This window comes from Cygnus olor, chromosome 1 (assembly GCF_009769625.2).
Source record: "Cygnus olor isolate bCygOlo1 chromosome 1, bCygOlo1.pri.v2, whole genome shotgun sequence".
NCBI lineage: Eukaryota > Metazoa > Chordata > Aves > Anseriformes > Anatidae > Cygnus > Cygnus olor.
Window position 1 is genome coordinate 9,412,470 of NC_049169.1, and position 19,166 is coordinate 9,431,635.

At 36.7% G+C, this 19,166-nt stretch overlaps 1 protein-coding gene across 5 annotated transcripts in view; it reads left to right on the forward strand.

Moving 5' to 3' along the window:
• SEMA3A (semaphorin 3A) overlaps positions 1-19,166 on the forward strand; it is a 331,651-nt gene that overhangs the window by 260,665 nt on the left and 51,820 nt on the right. For all 5 annotated transcript variants that reach the window (XM_040548218.1, XM_040548227.1, XM_040548247.1 and 2 more), the window contains 2 exons: positions 3,716-3,809; positions 9,627-9,746. In XM_040548218.1, the coding sequence (XP_040404152.1) occupies positions 3,716-3,809; positions 9,627-9,746 (214 nt within the window). The remainder of the gene's footprint in view (positions 1-3,715; positions 3,810-9,626; positions 9,747-19,166) is intronic.

Sequence of the window (19,166 nt, forward strand, 5' to 3'; positions counted from 1 at the left end):
CTAAGGTATTTGCTGACTTACTGCAGTATCATTCTTGGCATTCAAAGTACAGTAAAACCCAAGAGAAAGCAAAACTGCAAACTGTTTAGAAACTTTTCTTGGGGCAAATAATGGGCATGCATGATTTCTAGCTCTCAGCTGTCCTGTGCAAGTAAAGGCCATACACAGTCTAAAGGCCCCCTAAGTCTCTGAGCAGACCCTTCTTATTTGCTAGCTCCAGGGAGAATGGTTTTTTACTAGAGTCATTACCAAAGGGCTGCCCTCTCTCACTCTGCTGCCTGTACACAGGTTTTGAAGCATAGTTTGGGTGGACAGGACAACTAATAACATCAGGAACGTAACCTAAGTTTTCTGTTTTATGTGGAGGTTAACTCTCTGGACAATGAACAAGAACACCTTTAGTAGAAAATGAAGAGATGAAATTTTGCCCACAGATATTCACATTGACTTCTCATCTGACCTCCTGCTGACATGGCATCTCAGGGCAGAACTTGGATGCAAATTCCACAGACCACTGATTGTACAATCAAGTACCTGTTGTTGATCATATCACTTTCTAGGCTTTACAGTGGATGGGCTGAGAGGAAGACAGAGCTGGGGAGAGTATATAGGAAAGTTTTTATTCCTCCATTGTTTGATTTCAGAACCCAAAAAGATAATTGGGCAAGTTGCCCTATTTGTGATCGGTTAGACTTCCTACAGCATGTTTATGAAAACTCCCTGGGGCTTCAGACTAACCATGATACATTCATTTGGCACTTTACAGTGATATGTTTATCATCATTATTACTCACTGATAAATTTGGAAAGTTAATGTATGCGTCTCTATGTTGCATTTTAACTGAAATATGAAAACACTGTGGGATTGATTTCCCTGTCATGCTTCCTATCTCCAATGGTTTATTCCACAACCATGAAGAGAAGTGTAGATCATTTCTTTTATGCTGACCAGTGCTTCACTCTTTTTTGCTTGCTACACACCAATAACAGTGGAGTTACAGTGACATAAACCAGAAGAATACAGCAAAAAATCAGATCCTTCCTACATCAAATCACTTTCCACATCTGTTTCCTATTTGTCTAATAATGACAAAATGAGATAATCTTGGGAATAATTTCTGCTTTAACTGTCCTACCACTGACTTTATAGTCTTATCAAATATCTATTGGTGTGCATGTTGAGCAATTATCATCTACTAAGAAAAAAATCCTGAGAAAACATAGATCGATAATAACATTTTTCAGTAATGGCTTGTAGCATTAGTAGCATTTTCTATTATTGCAGTTCAGGTCTAACATTCTTCTCAATTTACTATTTTTATTTATTTTTCAAGATCTAGATATGGACCCTACCACAGAATTAAATACATAAATACATTCTTTTTCATTATTTATTCATTTCTTGTTAGAAGAAACAAAGTCAGAAAATTGGATGGAAGTGAGGAATGCATCTGAACTACTAAAAAGTAGAAAGGACAAAGGAAAATGAAGAAATTTAATATTGTGAAAGATATTGCAGATCCAGGATGACTGTATAAACATAATCAGGCAAGCTTCATCTACAAGAACATGCTTTAGGAGACTGAGCTTGAATTCTGGGATCAAACTTCACAAAGTTGTGCCCAAACTTTTTATGTTAAAGCTTACTAAGCCTCTCCAGATAGACTGCCCTATTAATAGTCAATTTTCCCTTCGCCAATTTCTCCAGTAAAAGAAGTGAAATGTAAAGTCCTTCTGGTGTTCCTTTGAAAATATGTAATACACACACACAGATACACAGATATGTGCTTGCGTAATGTAATTAAACAAGCCTGCAACAAAAACTATAGCCTGTGATCCACTTACAGAAACATGGCCTTAAAAGATAAAAAATAATACCATTTGGAAGTGTGTTTGGTCATTGATCTTGGCCAAGGCCTGAATTCAGCACGGGCTAGCAAGATGGGGAAGGCATGGTGCCAGGGAGAGCGTTGGTTCCAGATACTTGAATTCACTGGTCGTGAGAAAGGCATCAGATATTTGTGTGACTGATCTTCACATAAAAAAATAAAAATAAAAAATAGATTACCAAGGCAATTGCTGAATAAGATTTCAGTCGTTATTTTAATTTTTACTTTTTGCATCCCCACAATAACACTGTGGAGTTCCAGGACTCCAGTGAACACTGGAGCGTTGCCCTTGAGGATAAAAGCATTACGTGCAATTTTGAGACTTTTGTTTGTGAACACTGGACAAAGATACTTTCTACAGTTTACATTGGAGTAAAGCTCTTGTGAAGTTCTAGCCTGAAATTTAGTAGAGAAGAGAAGGTGAATGGACAACTTAAGGATAGACTATGACTACTTCAAGGGTAAATACAAATAGAACCATAGAATCGTAGAATGGTTTGGGTTGGAAGGGACCCTTAAAGGTCATTGAGTTCCATGCCCCTTGTCATGGGCAGAGACATCTTCCACTAACCCAGGTTGCTCAAAGCCACATCCACATGTGGATGGGGCGTCCACAACTTCTCTGGGCAACCTGAGATCAAATAGGAAAGACCATCGTTACAGATGATATAATAAAGACCAAAAACCATATATTACTCCTTGGAAGGTTCAGTTTAGAAATAATGCTTTATTAACAGGACAATGGAAGATTTTTATGATTTGTTTAGACAAAACCAAACCTGTGTTGGCAATAGTCTTACCTCAAGTGGAAGGTTTAACTAAATGATACCTATAGAGCCCTTACAACCGGAAGCTCAATGATTCTCTGATTGTAAAAGGGCAATGATAATAAGAAAGAAGGGGCTTTAGATAGTTCATGGAAGCAGTGAGTGCTGTAGGGACATGAGAATTGAGATAAAGAGATAACTAAGGAAAAGTATTGTAACATCTTCTCAGTTGCTTTCTACTATGAATACATATTTTAAACATATTCTGTTCTGTTTCTTTTTGTTTGTTTTCCTACAACAGGTAATTGATCTCTGACCAGACAGCAAAAAAAAATAATAATAATAAGAGGTTGAAGCATGCTGTAGTTGCTACTACAGCCTAAGCTACTTTGTCCTATGAATATTTATTAGTGGAGGACCTTCAACATCTACCTGAGATAGGCATAAGCATAAACAACTAAGGACTGGGTGCACAGACTTAAATAACCGGAATAGCTGCCAGAGTGTGTCCTGGCATTGGAATTCCTTGACTTTGTTAGGTGTCAATGAAAATTAACAACACTGCCGATGGGAAATGGAAATTTCAGCATTCAGCTGAAATTCAGCTCCTCAAGTCTTCTGTCAATGTAATGTCTACTATGCAAAAAGCATCTATTCTTCTGGCTTTACACTCAGTGCAAAACATAAGATAAACAAACTATTAAGTTTGATTGGCAGATTTGGTTCCCTAGTTAAAATTAAAGTAATTAAATGTACTGAAAAACCCATTGCGTTGTATTTACTGACCGTGATTTGAAAGTTAGTGCTGACCGAGACACTTTTAAATCTTTCTTTATAACCCCATGTACTTTACTTTTTCACCAGCTGGTATTTTCTAAAAGTTGCATTGCATAGTACTGGAAAAAAAAATTAAAAAAAAATAAAAATCTGGTGATGTAGACTTCCCTTAAGCCACAAGCACCAGTATGAATCATATATACTGTGCTCTATTTAATTCAACTTTTTTAAGGTGTTCTTTCATCAAATAATGTTTTTTTCTTTCTTTTTTCCACCCTACAGGACAACATTTTCAGAATGGAAGATTCTCATTTTGAAAATGGCCGAGGGAAAAGCCCTTATGATCCTAAATTGCTGACAGCTTCTCTTTTAGTCGGTAGGTGTCAGAACACATGTTCAATGAGATGTTCACTGCAAAGATGATAATTGCCAGTTTTCTGTCTCTTTTTTTTTTTTTCTCCTTATAGCACCTATGATAGGACTTTGTTTTATGTGCTTTCTTTCTAGGCTGAAGTCATTCTGGTTTCATTTTTTAATATAGTTGGCCCAGCTGTCTTGAGAACAAGGTTTGTGTAAACCAAGGTTCAAGAATCACGTGAATTGCTTTATCCCTCTGTAAGGCCTTGATTCTGCAGTGTGTTTCTCCTTCTTAGAGCAACGTGACTCTGGAGGCATTTTAATTGCTCAGTTTACTGTCTGGCCTCACTGACGGCTGCACCAGCAGATCTAGGAATGAAGTGAGATGAAGAATAAGCATTTCCTTTTATCGGTTTTGTTGTGAAAGCCCATAGCCAATTTTTATTCACGCGTGAGCTAGAGATACACAAGCATTCACAGGTCCAAGACTTAAGATGATGTTTCAACTGAAGAAATATATCTGACAGTGAAAGCTATTAAGTTCCTGGCCAGAAAAAGAGAAATTTCAGGAAATTAAGTATATGTGAATTAGTAATGCCTAGTTTTGTGGAATATGGATGTACAGAGCACCTGGCCTGTGTTTATCTAATTGAACTAATCTAATTGATTGAATTTATCTAATTGATTGAATTTATCTAATTGAATTGTGTTCATTGTTCTTCCTTCTTCCTTTAAAAAAAGGCAAAAATCTGTTTTGTGAGAAGAAATTAAGAGCAAAACAAATTAGATTCTTCTTTCTGTAAGAACTCTACCCAGGTGTAGCCACTTAACATCCTTAATGTGTAACTTTCTGGAAATTAATCACAACTTCAAAATCAAGGGGATAACAATATCTCAGAAGACTGCAGATTCTCTTATCACATAAGTCTTTAGGAAATGACACATAATCAGATACCTTGTTTTATCCAGGACTTTGCCCGTATTGCTAATCTTTCCTAGCAACTACCCGTATTGTATTTACATTGCACTTAAAAGTGAAGCTATTCAAAAGAGCCAGCAACAAAAATTTAATCTTCAATGTGCCCCATTTCCTGATCTTCGAAGCCCCTGATGATCACAGGTGATGAGCTACCCTGGGGACATGCACTTTTTAAAAGGGAAAAACAAAAAAGAAGTCCACATCTTGCTCCAACTTGTACCCCATACAAACAGAAAGGAAAAAAAAATGTGTGTGTAAAAGGCCAGTGTATAAATTAGTGCCTGGAGCAACATGAATTTGTGGCAGAGCTGCTCTCAAGGGAATGGCTTTACTATTTACTTTAATATACAATAAAGAAAGAGAATGATGACAAGCCAGTATTACATGGTATACCTGGTATGCAACTGCACAAAGTCAACAGTGTCTAGCTTTCCACATTTTTTTTTCTCAGTCCTGCACAAATATGATTATCTTATTTCCCTTGGCTTAGATTTCATGTCTTTAAAACATCTTTGCTTTCTTGACCCCACTCTCTATCACTATAATTTTCACTCCACGTATTCTTCTTCCTAATAAACAGTAGACTGAGCATCATATTTTGATTTGAATCAGGCTTCAGATAGAATGATGGGTGTATTAACACTGTGTAAAATGGCACAGATTCAAAATTCAATGCCAGTGACTAATTTCTGCTTTAGTGACTTACACAAAACTCAGGGTGAACCTAAAATTAACATTCCTGCATCCTGAATATGAACACCCTTTCTCTGACTATTCATAGCCACTTCACAGTTATATTGTGTTAATGATTGTAATGCTGCATTTATTTCAATCTTTTACTGAAGACATTCCCCTGATATTTAAGAAAGTGTACAGCAGATTCACCACTGGTTCACAATGGCTTACTCTTATCTTTGCCAAAAAAAAAAAAAAAATGTGGCAAAATGATGACCAAAGGTAAAATAATTTCCTGTCCTGAAGTAGGAAGTGAGAAACTTCACACCACCCTGGGGGGTGAGAAACTGGTACTGACCTGGCCAAGCAATGACTGTATGGAGAGGTATGGTCCAACTGCTTTCTGAAGCAGGTAGCGCTGGCCTGAGGTAATGAATGGGACTATGAAGGCCAGAAGACCTTCTTGACCACAAATCCCCTAAACAAAGACGAACAGGAATGGACTGCCTCTTCCCTTCTAAGCTGAATGATAACTCAGCTGCTCCTGGCCCCTTGTCTTCCAGTCCCTATTCACAAGCAAACAGGGATTATTTAAGGTTCAAGAGGGCAACTATAAAAAAAATTACCCAGCACTCATTAAAATGCAACACTGTAATTAGTAACACAATGTAACTATAAGGAAAAAGAAAGCTGAGAAGTAAAAGTAATTTGTATGTTTAAATGTGTGAAGGAAAAAATAACTTCTGTTCTTCATCAAAAACACTAAAGAAAGATTTTACAAAGTGGGGGAAAGGTGTATATTCTTGACTCTCTAACTAGAAGGTAAATCTTAGGTATGTAAAATGTAATTACACAAGCTGGAATTTGGTCAAAAGATGAAGGTTAATTTGCAAAAAGTAATTTAAGATCTTTAATAGCCATTAGTACTCAGGATTCTTATTTTCTATTTCAGCTGAAACTTCTGTAAGTTTAAAAAGGATCTTCAGAGTTCCTTCCCTCCTAATAAAATAAATAATATTTGGAAAAACAACTGCAAAGGTTCACCATTATTAAATAGTTCCAATATTTTTCTAATATGTGTTCTTTGTTTCATCCTGCAAACATTTTTTTCATTATTTTTTAAGTGTTGTTCATTAAAGGTAGTTATTGTTACTCTACTCTTAAGTAAATACCAGCTGGGAACATGATATAACTAGTTTCTAGTAATGTGAGACATTATACAGCTATCCCCATCTATATGCTGAAAATTAAATAAAAAATTAAATTTTCTTATTTCTTTCAGAAAGGAAGCTTGTACTTCTGTACCCTCCAAAAAGATATATGTATATTTAAGAATGCAGATTTTTTTTTAAGGGCTGAATAGAAACAATTCAGCAAATAAATGTATACTTTTCAGCTTTTAACATAATAGCATCTAATGAACTTGGGGAGATGTTGGGGAGAGTCATACAGTTCCATGCGGCTTCTGTTCAGTACATCGGAAAAATAATTCCTCTTCCCCCATTTTCAGTCCCAAAGGTGGTCTGCATAGGGAAACACAGATTAACTTACTTTTAACTGGAGGCGAGTAAAAATTCTTGTATAGCTTTTGAATAGTTCTAACTTAAAGGATCCGCACATCTGGAATTTGACTTGAGACTCACCCTGAATTTAGCAAAAATTGTCTGAAGTCTTACTAAATGAAAGAGTATTCCTTGATATTCCTATCTGAGAGAGGTCCAAATCCCCTTCTTTCTTTACTGCAACACCACACCTCTGATCCCGCCAAAAATGAAAAAGGTTAGGCCTGTGTCCATGAGAATACATTTAAAACACTTAACGGGCTGTTCTGTGGCTTCAGTGCACAGGAAGCTATTTATCACATATTCTCCTGAGTTAAAGATTGTATCTGAAGTCCACTGACTTCAACGGACCTTTGGCTGGTTCCTGCTGGAAATCAAAGCAAATCAGTTAAAATTGCAGGCACTGGAGTAGGTATACTGAAAGCTGGAGAAGCTGTAATAGAAAGCAAAGACAAGGCAGCTGGTTTCCTATAGACACTTCTTCCTTCAGAACATGCTGAAGCCCATCATAACTTTTACCCTGTCACTACTGACAAAAAGTACCAGCCACATCAAAGCAGAGTAACCTTAAATGGTCTTGGGATTAACTGAGTCAAACCTGGAATATATGTGATTTTCAGTGGTGTTTATGTAGTGAGCTAGAAACTGAGGTGTTAAAACTTCCTAAAATTCTAAATATTTCAAATATATAATTTCAATGAGCTTTTTAGTTATTTCTCTAGTTTTAATAATGCCGTATTAAATAAAGAATTATTTTTTTAATTGATTGACCTTTCTATCTGCTGATAACTAGGATGTAAAATAGGGCTTGTTATATTTTTTATTTTTCCCTTTGATTTATATTGATCTATCCTAACTCACTTGGGAGTGGAAGACAAGCAAATGAATTTAAGGTTAAAGAAAGGTTAAGCATAGTATCAAAGCCATTTTCACAAGCAAAAAGATTTTACGTATTTTAAAATCTCAGCTGCATACCCAGTACATAATAATCACTATAATTAAGTGATTGTCTGTCCTTCAAAAAAGTTAAAAATGACATAGTGGAATGATAAATCGTTAATTAATGATATGCTCTTCTGTTTCACTTTTGATTACATCTCCTGCTGGGCATGACTGGTCTATTTGCTTCTAGTCTCTGCTGTGAATTCATTCAATTCCACACCTTTCTGTTATCATGTTTTCACCCTTTTTGACTTTCGTGACTACCATATGGTACAGAGCCACTGTGGGTTCAATTGATAATTTCATGGTGTCAGTATTCTGGGGAAAAGATACCAATGATATCGCAACAGCATGTTTGGACATGGTTGTCCCACCATACAAGCACCTAAAACTGCCATGAAAATGATACACTTGTTTGCAAAGAGTGTTTTGAAAGGAAGGTATGGTATTCATTGTGACTATAAAATATTATTACTTTAGCTTAAAGAAAGAGCTATTTCATCCTCAAACTTCTGTTTTTCACAGGAAACCCATTTAAAATAGGTAGCCTGAAAATAGCAGGTAGAAACAATAATGCTTTTTAATTCCTTATTAAATAGGAGAGGGTATCTCATTTCGTAGACAGGCATAGAAGTGCACAGTCTTAAAAAAATGTATTTTTTAACTATTTAAATTCAGAGTACTTTCATAGGCAAACTCAAAAAAATATATATCAGAAAGACATGTTATTTTTTGATTTCTGGAAGTTTTTTGTGGGTTCCACTGCTATGTACTTATTATTTTAATTTTCTCTACCAGTTGCCATGTATTTAACTTGACCCAGTCCTTTGCATTTAGACTGTTTCTCTTTGTCTCCTCTGTGATCCTTCTACCTGGTTCAGGATGGGCACATTGGGACCCTAATATTATGAGTTTCATCCGCAGCTAGGCTATGTGTATGCCACGTATGGGTTGAAGTATCACAGGTCAAGTTTTAAATCTGTTCACTATGGTACATATGGGATAAGGGTAGTAGGGGATGATCTCCCTCAGCTGTTGCACTTTACCAGTCTTAATTACAAAGGTGGCAGGATGAGAAAGGCATGTTTGTCTTCCCTGTAGAAGATACATTTTACATAGGATTTGCCTGATTAAGGAAAAAAAAAATAATAATAATAAAAAAATGTGGAGATGTCCAATGTTCTTGTATGAAAAATTCACAAGACACGATGACATTCTGAACTGCAAGTGAATGAGCCAATTTACTCTTATAAACACAGAATAACAAAACCCCAGTAAATTGGGAGGAACCTCTGGAAGTCTCCAGTCAAAATTTCTGTTCAAAACAGGCTAATTTCACAGTTGGGTAGATTTTGGGGGCATTGCATACCACTGTCTTCCAGATATAGGTGTACAAGCCATCACTGTTTCAGCCTAAGAATCCAAACATATCTTTGTGAAGTGCCTACACTAACAGTTGGGAGATACAGCTCATTTGAGAGAGGTTACAGTGAGCTCTGCAGTGAGTGAGCGGGTCTAATCATATATTTCCAATGACAATGCATTGCATATGGCTTATTGCTTTATAATTTTCTCATTACCCCTATTAGTGTAATATAAACACAGGACTGACAACTTTCTCTGACTTAACATGACTGGAAAATTGAGAAATGTTGCTTACAATTACATCCTCCCACAGATGGAGAATTGTACTCTGGCACAGCAGCAGACTTCATGGGCAGAGACTTTGCCATTTTCCGAACTCTGGGGCATCATCATCCAATCAGAACAGAGCAGCATGACTCCCGGTGGCTAAATGGTATGTAAAATGTACATTTATCCAGTTACATTCATCTAGCCATTAAAGACTAGCACACAGCAACAACTAGCATTCCAGCAACATATGTGACATATACACCCTTCTTTTATTTGGAGCAGAATTTTGTCTTAAACCAGTTAAACTAATCAAAAGTGATTTATAAAGAAGCATTTTTGTTTTAATTACATTGAGATTTGTGGAGTGTTATTCAATTTAAAACATATATAGAAGCTACAGCTAACACAATTAAGACACAGCAGCAGATTGCTGTAGGGTGCAAGTTGGACAGAAGCTCAAGGCTTGTGGAGGCATCAGCCACACGTCAACACAAAGTAGCTACAGAGCCCTGGACAGGACTGTGCTCTGTATAGACTTTAATTTTTGGGTGGATTGAAAGGAACCTGACACCGGCCACCAAAGTCCAGCAGAAAGTGGATCAACAGTTTTATGAGTGGGCCAGAGCTGTCAGTAGTTTGGAAAAAGTAAAAGGAGTCCTAGGTATTCCAAGGTGTTGAGTTTCAAAATATTCAACAGTTTAACACAATAAAAAAGCGTACATTATTGTACGGATATTACTAACAAGCCTGTAGTTGCTTGTTTGTGTGTATGGGAGGAGAGGGAGAGTATCAGTGAAAACCTGTTTTTGACTTCATGTACCAAAATGCTTTAAAATATATTTGATTACTCTATCCAAGCTCTACTGGAGTCAAATTTTCACTAACTTAAGTGGTTTTATGCTTGGCATTAACTATACCAGAACGATGAACATTTTGGAAATGAGTATTCATCAATTGAAAAAGCTGACATTTGATTTAAGTGAGCCAGTAATACTAGTTGTAGTTAGTCTGAGTTAATTTATATTTTAATTTTAAAGACTTGACTAGCAACTTTTGCTGTACATGCTGCTTGCATCTGCCAGACTTGCACTTCTGTTTTTGAATTCACAGAATATTTTGTGCTAAGATATTTTTCACTTCTGGCTATATTTGTCTGTGCTGAGGTCTGGGTTTTCTTATGTGGTTTTGCAATTCAGTGCAAAGTGTTCATGAAAATTTTTAGTGTATAACAGAAGACAATCTTTTATCAACGCAGTTTCTTATTAGCTACAATCAGGAACTTTTTGTTTCATACTGGTTATTATATTAGCTCTATGTACGATCCATAACGTAGCCAATCAGTCTCATAATTAAAATTGCAAAGTTCATGGTAGGTTGGATAAACAAAAAAATATAAGATATGTACATTGGATATTTGTATCAGATAAACATGTGTGTGTGTATGTGTATGTATGTATATTTTTAGTATGATGTGTTGCATGAATCTGACTTTTGTCCTGTTAAATTTAGTTTGGTCATAACTCATCCAGACTACTGTAAGGACAGATTCAGGTCTATTACAATTCAATTCTACAGTCCATACTTGCCCATTAACCCAGAAATATGGTTCATTGGTTTATTTTATTGTAATAATAGAGAAGATAGCTGGACTTCAGGAGACATTAAGGTACAAGGGTTACAGACATAACCATCTAGCTTGGTACCTGGTAGAGTGACACCCATTTTCATTCTGATAGTCATGGCGACATAGAGTCCAATCATGCAAATAAAATTTGCTTTTGTGCAGTAGATTTGCACAATGACAGCTGAGTCAGGAGCATTTATGCAGTGGGAAAGCACAGCTATTGTCCATAGCCCCTGTACTTCTTCGCTGAAAATGTGTCATTCCTTTGTGGATTCAGTTATCAGTCTTTCAGCACTAAATGTGAGAACTGCTTTTCTCAAATTAGCACTAAGGTTACATCTGACAGAGTGTAGAAACCACAACTGCTTTGTGCTCAAGATGGGGAGGAGAAGACATTCGCACATAAAGAGCCGACGAAACTCAAGCACTCTAAAATTTAAGTATCATCCAAAACAAGCATAAATGTAGAAAGGCAGCATTTACCATAATACATGGTGAAGACGGTTTTCAACTCTAAGTGTAGTTCTTGCACTGTATTCCTGCATGGAAAGTTTCATGCTAATTTTAAAATGCAAGAATCAAACTAAGGCTTTTAGAATTTATTCCTATAGCTATCTATAATTTAATAAATAGACAATGATCCTTAAGTACATTCTTGAAATCTGTCTCTACCTTGCAACTTAATAAAGTTACATTCCTAATAGGGAAAGGTTGGCTTAAAATCAGCACTACGATGTTCCTATTAAAGGCTCTAAAACTTCAGTGTTAATTTCTCAGTGATAAGGTCCTGGTAGCCTTTCTGCACAGCATTCCTACTTTTCTAATGTGGAAACCCATAAATGATAATTGTCTGGATTTGAAGCTCTGCAGACATGTCATTCCTTTGTTTTTTTTAATTTCTATATATTTGTTTTACTTTGGCCATTTGACTGTTTTTAATGTAATTAAACAAAAGAAGTTTTGTGATTGCATATATTTAAAGTGGATATACTTCTAATGAAATATATTTATATTGAAGGATGAGATGTACTCTACATTCTTAAAGATCTGTACAAACTAGTTTTGAACCTTAAGTTTGTAGACGTTTATACATTTTTAGTAATGGCATGAGTTATTACGTAGTGGTGGGTTTGCTATTCCAGTTGCTTTCTAGAGTGTGCTTAGCCTCAGGTTATAAACCACTATTCCAATGGACATACACTGAAAGCTTGATAAGGCCAGCAATTCTGATCAAATTTACAAGGAGAAATTCTCATCCCAATGGAGCTTAATAGCTAGGTGGTGAGACATTTGGTTATAAGTCCTTGCTAATGTTTACTTTATTCAGAACATACATTTGAAACTGCTTTCCCCATATTAAGGCTAAGGTCAGGGTGCAGGAAACACAGCTGCTTGGTAGCAAAAATGGAGAGGAGAAGACACTTGCACATAAGTTTACAAACTTTCTCTAGAATTTAAATGTCATCTGGAACTGGACAACATTGCACAAGAGTAATTAAGTTTTTAAGATTTAAGTATGAACAGAGAGTTCCTACAGACATCACACAGTCACTTGCTGGACATGTTCCACCTCAAGTCTAATGTTGCTGGGAAGAGGGCTTTGAACTGTGCCCAGGCAAAGGGAAGGTGCTGACCAGCAGCTCCTAAATACTTCTAATTCTTTTAAAAATTTTAAACACTGTCAGGCTTGTAAAGACATTTCATTTTGTATAAATAATTAAACAGTCACCAAGCCAAATAAAGCAAGGGAGACTGATTCTATAGCTGTGCAGTCGAGGCATTCATCTAGAAGGTAGGGAACCATACATCAGTCACTGTAGCAGTGTATATTTAATTATTGATACAAAGTTGGCCTGATGTGACATGGAGGCATTTGCAAAAACACAGCAAAATTTATTGATGTTCAGGGAAATCATCTTGGATATGAAAAGTTCAGTGCCCCAGACTGAATCATGCACTTTGTTATAAGCCAAGTGCATGCTCACCCTGGATGTTATTGGCACCTCAAGCAAGTGCATGGAGTTTCTCTGCACAAAAAGCTTTGACAGTCTGGGTTGGACACAATGAGGGTCAAGAATAGTTTTGGACTCTCAGGAAAAAATCTTGAAATTAAAAAAAAAAAAAAAAGATATCTCCTATCCAGCTTTACTATAAGGAGTAATGGCTTTGATGTTGTATCCTTCAGAGTCCTGCCTATAGGCAAAAAACGTTTTCCATTAAATGTGCCATTACCTCCAGCTATCAGAGCCATCAGAATCCAGTGTTATTTCAAGAAAGTGCAGATCAGGTCCTGTTTCTATGAACTGTTTCAGCAATAACAAAGATGAGTAGGAGGTGTGAGCAGGTTGGAGCAGCTTTCCCTGGAACCCGGGAGTTCCCCAGTGAGCTAAATGCAGAGTTTGCTGTACATCACCCGCTCCCATCTCTTCAGCCTCAGAAGCATTCATGCGAGGGCTGAGGGCATGGCTAGAGGCAAGAAGGCAGAAATGGTGGTGCAGTGTACCAAAGCAAATGCTAAGCAATGCAAAAAACAGTGCACTGAAGACAGTTTTTAAGATGAAGATTAGGGGAGTGGAAGGAAAGCTTGGAGCTGTCCTCATCTTCCTTGACCTGAGCACAGGGGATCTGGCTTTAAATTGTTAACATTTTGTAAAATGAATAACCATAAACATTTATTTTAGAATCAAAACAGAATTGGGCTGCAGAAGATTGGAGAGGAAATGAAATCACAAAATACTCATTAAGGTTGTATTATGAATCTGGTTTGCACCCCGAAAAGTGAGGGAACACTGGCTTCACTCACCTTCTTAACTAGCCCTGGAGTTAAGGGAAAATGTCAGGCTGGATTTCCAGCCTTGGTGTGGAATTTCCTTGCTTTTTGTGGATTTAAACCTGCTCTATGATTTTTTTTTTTTTTGCATACATTCCATGGCTTAATTCTTGAAGTGGGGTAGTAGCTTTGCTTAGTATCCTGAGGTTATTGTCCTTGGTAATCTTTACTTTACAGTTACATAAACAGCTGAGAATTATAGAAGCTAAGCGACTGTTCAATAAAAAAAAAGAAATGCCCTCTTAAATTTTGCAGGCTCCAAGGCAGGAAACAGGGACTTGATACTCTCCTGGCATTTATACAGAATTTTAGCCACCACTGTGTGTTGTTTCCGTTTATGGCAGTTTGTAGGATGTCCCAACACTGGAAACATGTACACATAATTTTGATTGTATATTCATTGCACAATGGAGAAATGTACAGCAAGAGGACAAGATTTCAGGTTGTTTGTAGGATTTTTTCTTCTCTAATAAGGATGTATTAAATGTGTCAAATTGTTTAGAAATTAGAGAATTAACAGAAAATTACAGAAATTAACAGAAATTACAGAAATTAACGTGTTCTCTTCCAACTACTCTTGTCAAGGCTTAGATATGTTCATTTACTGCATCCTTGGTCTATATTTTTTCTCTGGTCAGCCACACCAAACCCTTTCCCCATCCCTATATATCCACTGACACCTCTCTCTTCTGTGACACTCCCTAAACATCTTCCTAGTTTCCGACTTTCCAACCCACCTCCTACACATTGCCAATCCAGACATAAAAAAAGCAATAAAATACATGCCAGAAAAGGTAAGCAGTGATGGAAAATGACTAATAAGCCAGCATAGACAGGACTAAGCCATCCTAGTATCTGGGGGTTATTTCATAAAGTGTATTTGAGATATTCTAGGAGGAAAGATGTGATGGATGCTACGAACACAAATCTCCAGCAAGAAAAGAACTATTCAGATACAGGACATTTGAAAAATCTGGGTATGAATAAATTTAGTTTTCAAATCAGTAGTCAGTGAGGCAGCCTAGCAGGTTTGAAGAGGAACTTTTGATAACATTTTATGTGCTCTCAGATCGTGTGCTTGCCTGACATCGCAAGGGACTGGAGCAAATAGACTAAGTCTCCCCTAGGACTGTGTTCACATAAGTTTACATGGGAATATTTAGACAGTCTTACCAGTGAAAACAGTGAGGTTTGTTTTTCAAGGATCTCTTGCATTTAAAGTATGCATTTCTATCTCTGAACCAAATTAGCCAGCTGATATCTCCTATCACACAGGCTGCAGCATGGAACCAAGCCTTGCACTTTCCCACCACTGCTTATACAGGCATGAAAAACTCTGACCCTTGTAGGAGCAAAACATGTCCATATAAGCAAGTCTCGTTTCTCACTTAATATACCCTCCCACCCCCATTCCCATTAGCTTCATTGCTAAGAATAGTAATAAATAATTGCACAGTGATAAATTCCATGTGTGACAAACGCTAATGTCACCTAACACAGTGCTAGGAAGTACTCAGAAACTATGGTGACGGTGGCATAATGATGTGAACAGAATGGAATACAAACTCAATTTACAGGGTTTTTTGTTCCTTAGGTCTGTAGATCTAAATCTGAGAGTCTGGATATGAATTTTAAGTTGCTTTTCTCATTGCAATCTAACAAGTCATTTCTCTATACTTTTTTATTACACCTCATTCTTTTTCTCTTGGAAGAAACGCAGAATTTCTGGAAGCAGAAAATTTTACTTCTTTCTTACTGTTATTACTTGAAGTTTATCCTGCCACTAACCTGAAATGGTTACAACACAGAAAGACATAGGCCCAGATGAATATTTGATCAGAAGATACTAACATAGTTAAACCTGGTGACTCATTCTGTCTGATAGCTGATACCTTTTTCTTTATACAAAGTAAGAGAAACCTTTGAGTTGGAAACTGGAGGTCAAGTAGCAGTTACAGAATTGGCAGTTGCTTTACAGTTCCTCTGGATGTGAGTAAGATCATGAAGGTGGTGGGTAAAAACAACAAGAAAAATGATTGTATCCCAACAAATGACCTAAAGAAATTATTTTAAATCCTTCTAACAAATAGACCTTTTTTTTCCTTTCTTTTTCCCTTCTTTTTTTTTCTCTCTTTTTTTTTCCTTCCTTCTTTTCTTTCTTTTGTTATGGTCATGTCTGGGTCATTTTCTTCATTAAATTTAAGTGCTGTGGATGAGATTCTGTTGTACTTAGGTATGAAAAATTGGTAGAAGTATAGAAAAGATTGGTTTTGAGGCTAGAGTGGAAAAAGAGGATGGGAAAAAAATAAAAATAAAATAAATAAATAAAAATAAAAATAATAAAAATAAAAAGCAGAAGAGGACGTTCCTCTGGACTGACCATAAATTTTGAGAACTTTCTGACATTCCAGAGAAAGTGACCTGGGGCAAAAAAACTTGCATCAATAAACGTATTAGTCTAAGTTACAGACACAATATGCTTGGGGAAGTTAGGATACACATTAGTCCAGTAACACCTGATATAGGATATGTGTATATCACATGGTTGACTGTGGTCTCATTTATGGGTTTTAGCTTGGTCAGCCTTATTATCCACACCAAAAAAAAAAAAAAAAAAGTAGCTGGGAGTGTAGATTAGAAACCATGCTTTTTTGTAACTCGTCCTGTGACTCACCCTCTTTATAGAGCATATATGATCAAAATAATGAGAAAGCTCAGAGTTCAATGCTTTGTGCATGTCTTCCAGAGGAGACCAGATAAGCTTTTCCGCTGTACATAGTACAGTTTTAGGAAAGAAGCTTATAGCTCTCAAACAAGTGCTCTAGGATATGAACCCAGTTTCAAAAAGATCACTGCACAGTTTCTTTCTAAACAGGGACTAGGACGTGATTGCCAGCTTTGGGGTCTGTGCTTACTCATGTACATTGAATTGATATACTGGTGTTGTGTCTTAGACTGGCTTTTATTTCTATTTCTATTTCTATTTCTAATTTCTATTTCTATTTCTATTTCTGTTTCTATTTCCATTTCTATTTCTATTTTATTATTATTATTATTTATTTTTATCTTTATGTTAATGGTGAATACACTATGAGGTCAACAACCCAGTAACTCCTGATGAGCCTCATGTCAGGGTGAGACCTGGGAGTATAGCCCTTTCCTTCACCCATGCTCTGACTTTTCTGAGGATGAAATTGGACAAATGAGACAGAACAAGCTCTGACAAATCCTAGATGTGGATAAATCAGTGTACCTAGCTGTACCAAGCAAATTGGGTGTCCTGCTTGGGTGGTCAGAATCAAGTTTTAATGAGCCAGGTGAGTTGCTTGTTATAGACACAGAAGGACAAACTTAATCTGCCACCTCCAGCTATAGATGTGTAAAAACAGGAGTCATAGTCTCATCCTACGTCTCCCACTGTGTACTCTCTTGTTTGTTTATTTATTTATTTATTTATTTACAAGGAAGGATTGATTATTTGTATGCATTAGTTTCAATGAATAACTTGTACAGTTGTCAATGGACAACTTTGTAAAGAAATGGTCTGTTTACGTAAGGAAGGTGACAAACTAAGTAACTGATGCAGTAGCAGCTGCGTCAATAATTTCTGCTAGAAAGCTTTCTGTACTACTTTCAGTGAATATATGATTAAAAGAACTATATCTGTCTAAACATATGAGTATAAATATAAACACTACCTACATTCATCAGTTCATAGTCAGGAATTATTCAATATTTATTGAAAATTCTTGCCCTGAAGACGAATTTCAAGACGAAGAAAAAAAGGTAATTTGTCCAAGACAGGTGTAATGTTCAGGTTCTAAGAATGCACTTTGCTTTGCCTTTGGTGTAGGCTTCATTTTAAATTACACAACATGGTTTTATTTGTAATTATTATTTTTACAATGATCTAAATCAGATTTAGAAAAAGGAAAGTTCAGATTAGGTGGCAGGATGCCAAAGACAAAACCTGTGTGTTACAGGCTTTGCAAACTCAAGTAGGTTTCCCATGATCCCTGAGCTCTCTGTGAGGGCTCATCATTGCTCTGATGCTTGGAAAATGGTGACTTTTAGGTACCAAATTCTGACTTCTTTCCTGTTAACTAAAGTAACTAGCCAGTATTTAAAAAAAAAAAAAAAAGTTAAGCAGAGATCTGGTTGTAGGGAATCATACAGCAGAATGCTAATTGATTTAAACAAAGTGGGAATGGGTCTGTTACAGCCCCCTTCACTGAGTTATGACATACATCTGATTTTTTTTTTTTTTTGTATGTTCTTGTGCTTTTTTCTTTCCTTCAGCTCTAGCCATCATTTTAATGAGTGCTGACCCTGTCAATACCAATTTCCTCTTCTCAGGCCACCACGTTCAGAGTTTGGTGGGCATTCAATAGAGATTTACTGTTGACTGGGTAATTTGAGTTCATGTGTGTGGTGAAAAATTAGTGAGGAAAATTACCCAGAAAAGTGGATGCCATGACAATGCATGTCACCATGGTGTGACCAGCTCTGCTGACATAGGTTTCAAAAGCTCTCCCCCTGTGAAAATGGGGCCTGTTTGCAAATTAATTAGTTTCTGGCAGCAGCTTGATTGTTGACCCAAAGTTTGTAGAGTGGAAAAACAATCAGATTAGTGTGTTCAATATAAAGGCCCAGTGCGGCACTCAAGTGCAGTTTGCCAAACTGTTGAAGCTGTGAATAGAGTGAAACAAATTCTTTTTTGAGAAGCCAAGGCAAAGGTTAAGTGTGATGTGACTAGAGCATGCTGGCTGAGAGGGGGGGGGTGGGGTGGGGTGGTGGAATTAGACGTTTCAGCCATACAAAAATGGAGAGTGTTAAGCAAGTTGCATTGAATTTAATGAAATTCACAGCTTCAGACGCAAAGTGTTTGGCAATGTTTTAGTCTGTGTTAAAAGGAGAAATAAGATGGCTTTGTTTTGAAAAGTTTCCTTTATACAGTCTTGTCGGACTTCGGAGATTGAGACTCTAAAGACTATTAGAGACACTTCCTGAGCCTCCATGCTGTTTCTAAGCACCTGCAGACTTTGAGGTTTGTACCAGTTCCTCCCCCTCCCTGCCACACACAAACTCTCTTTATCTCTAATGATTCAACTCAAGGCTTCCATTCATCA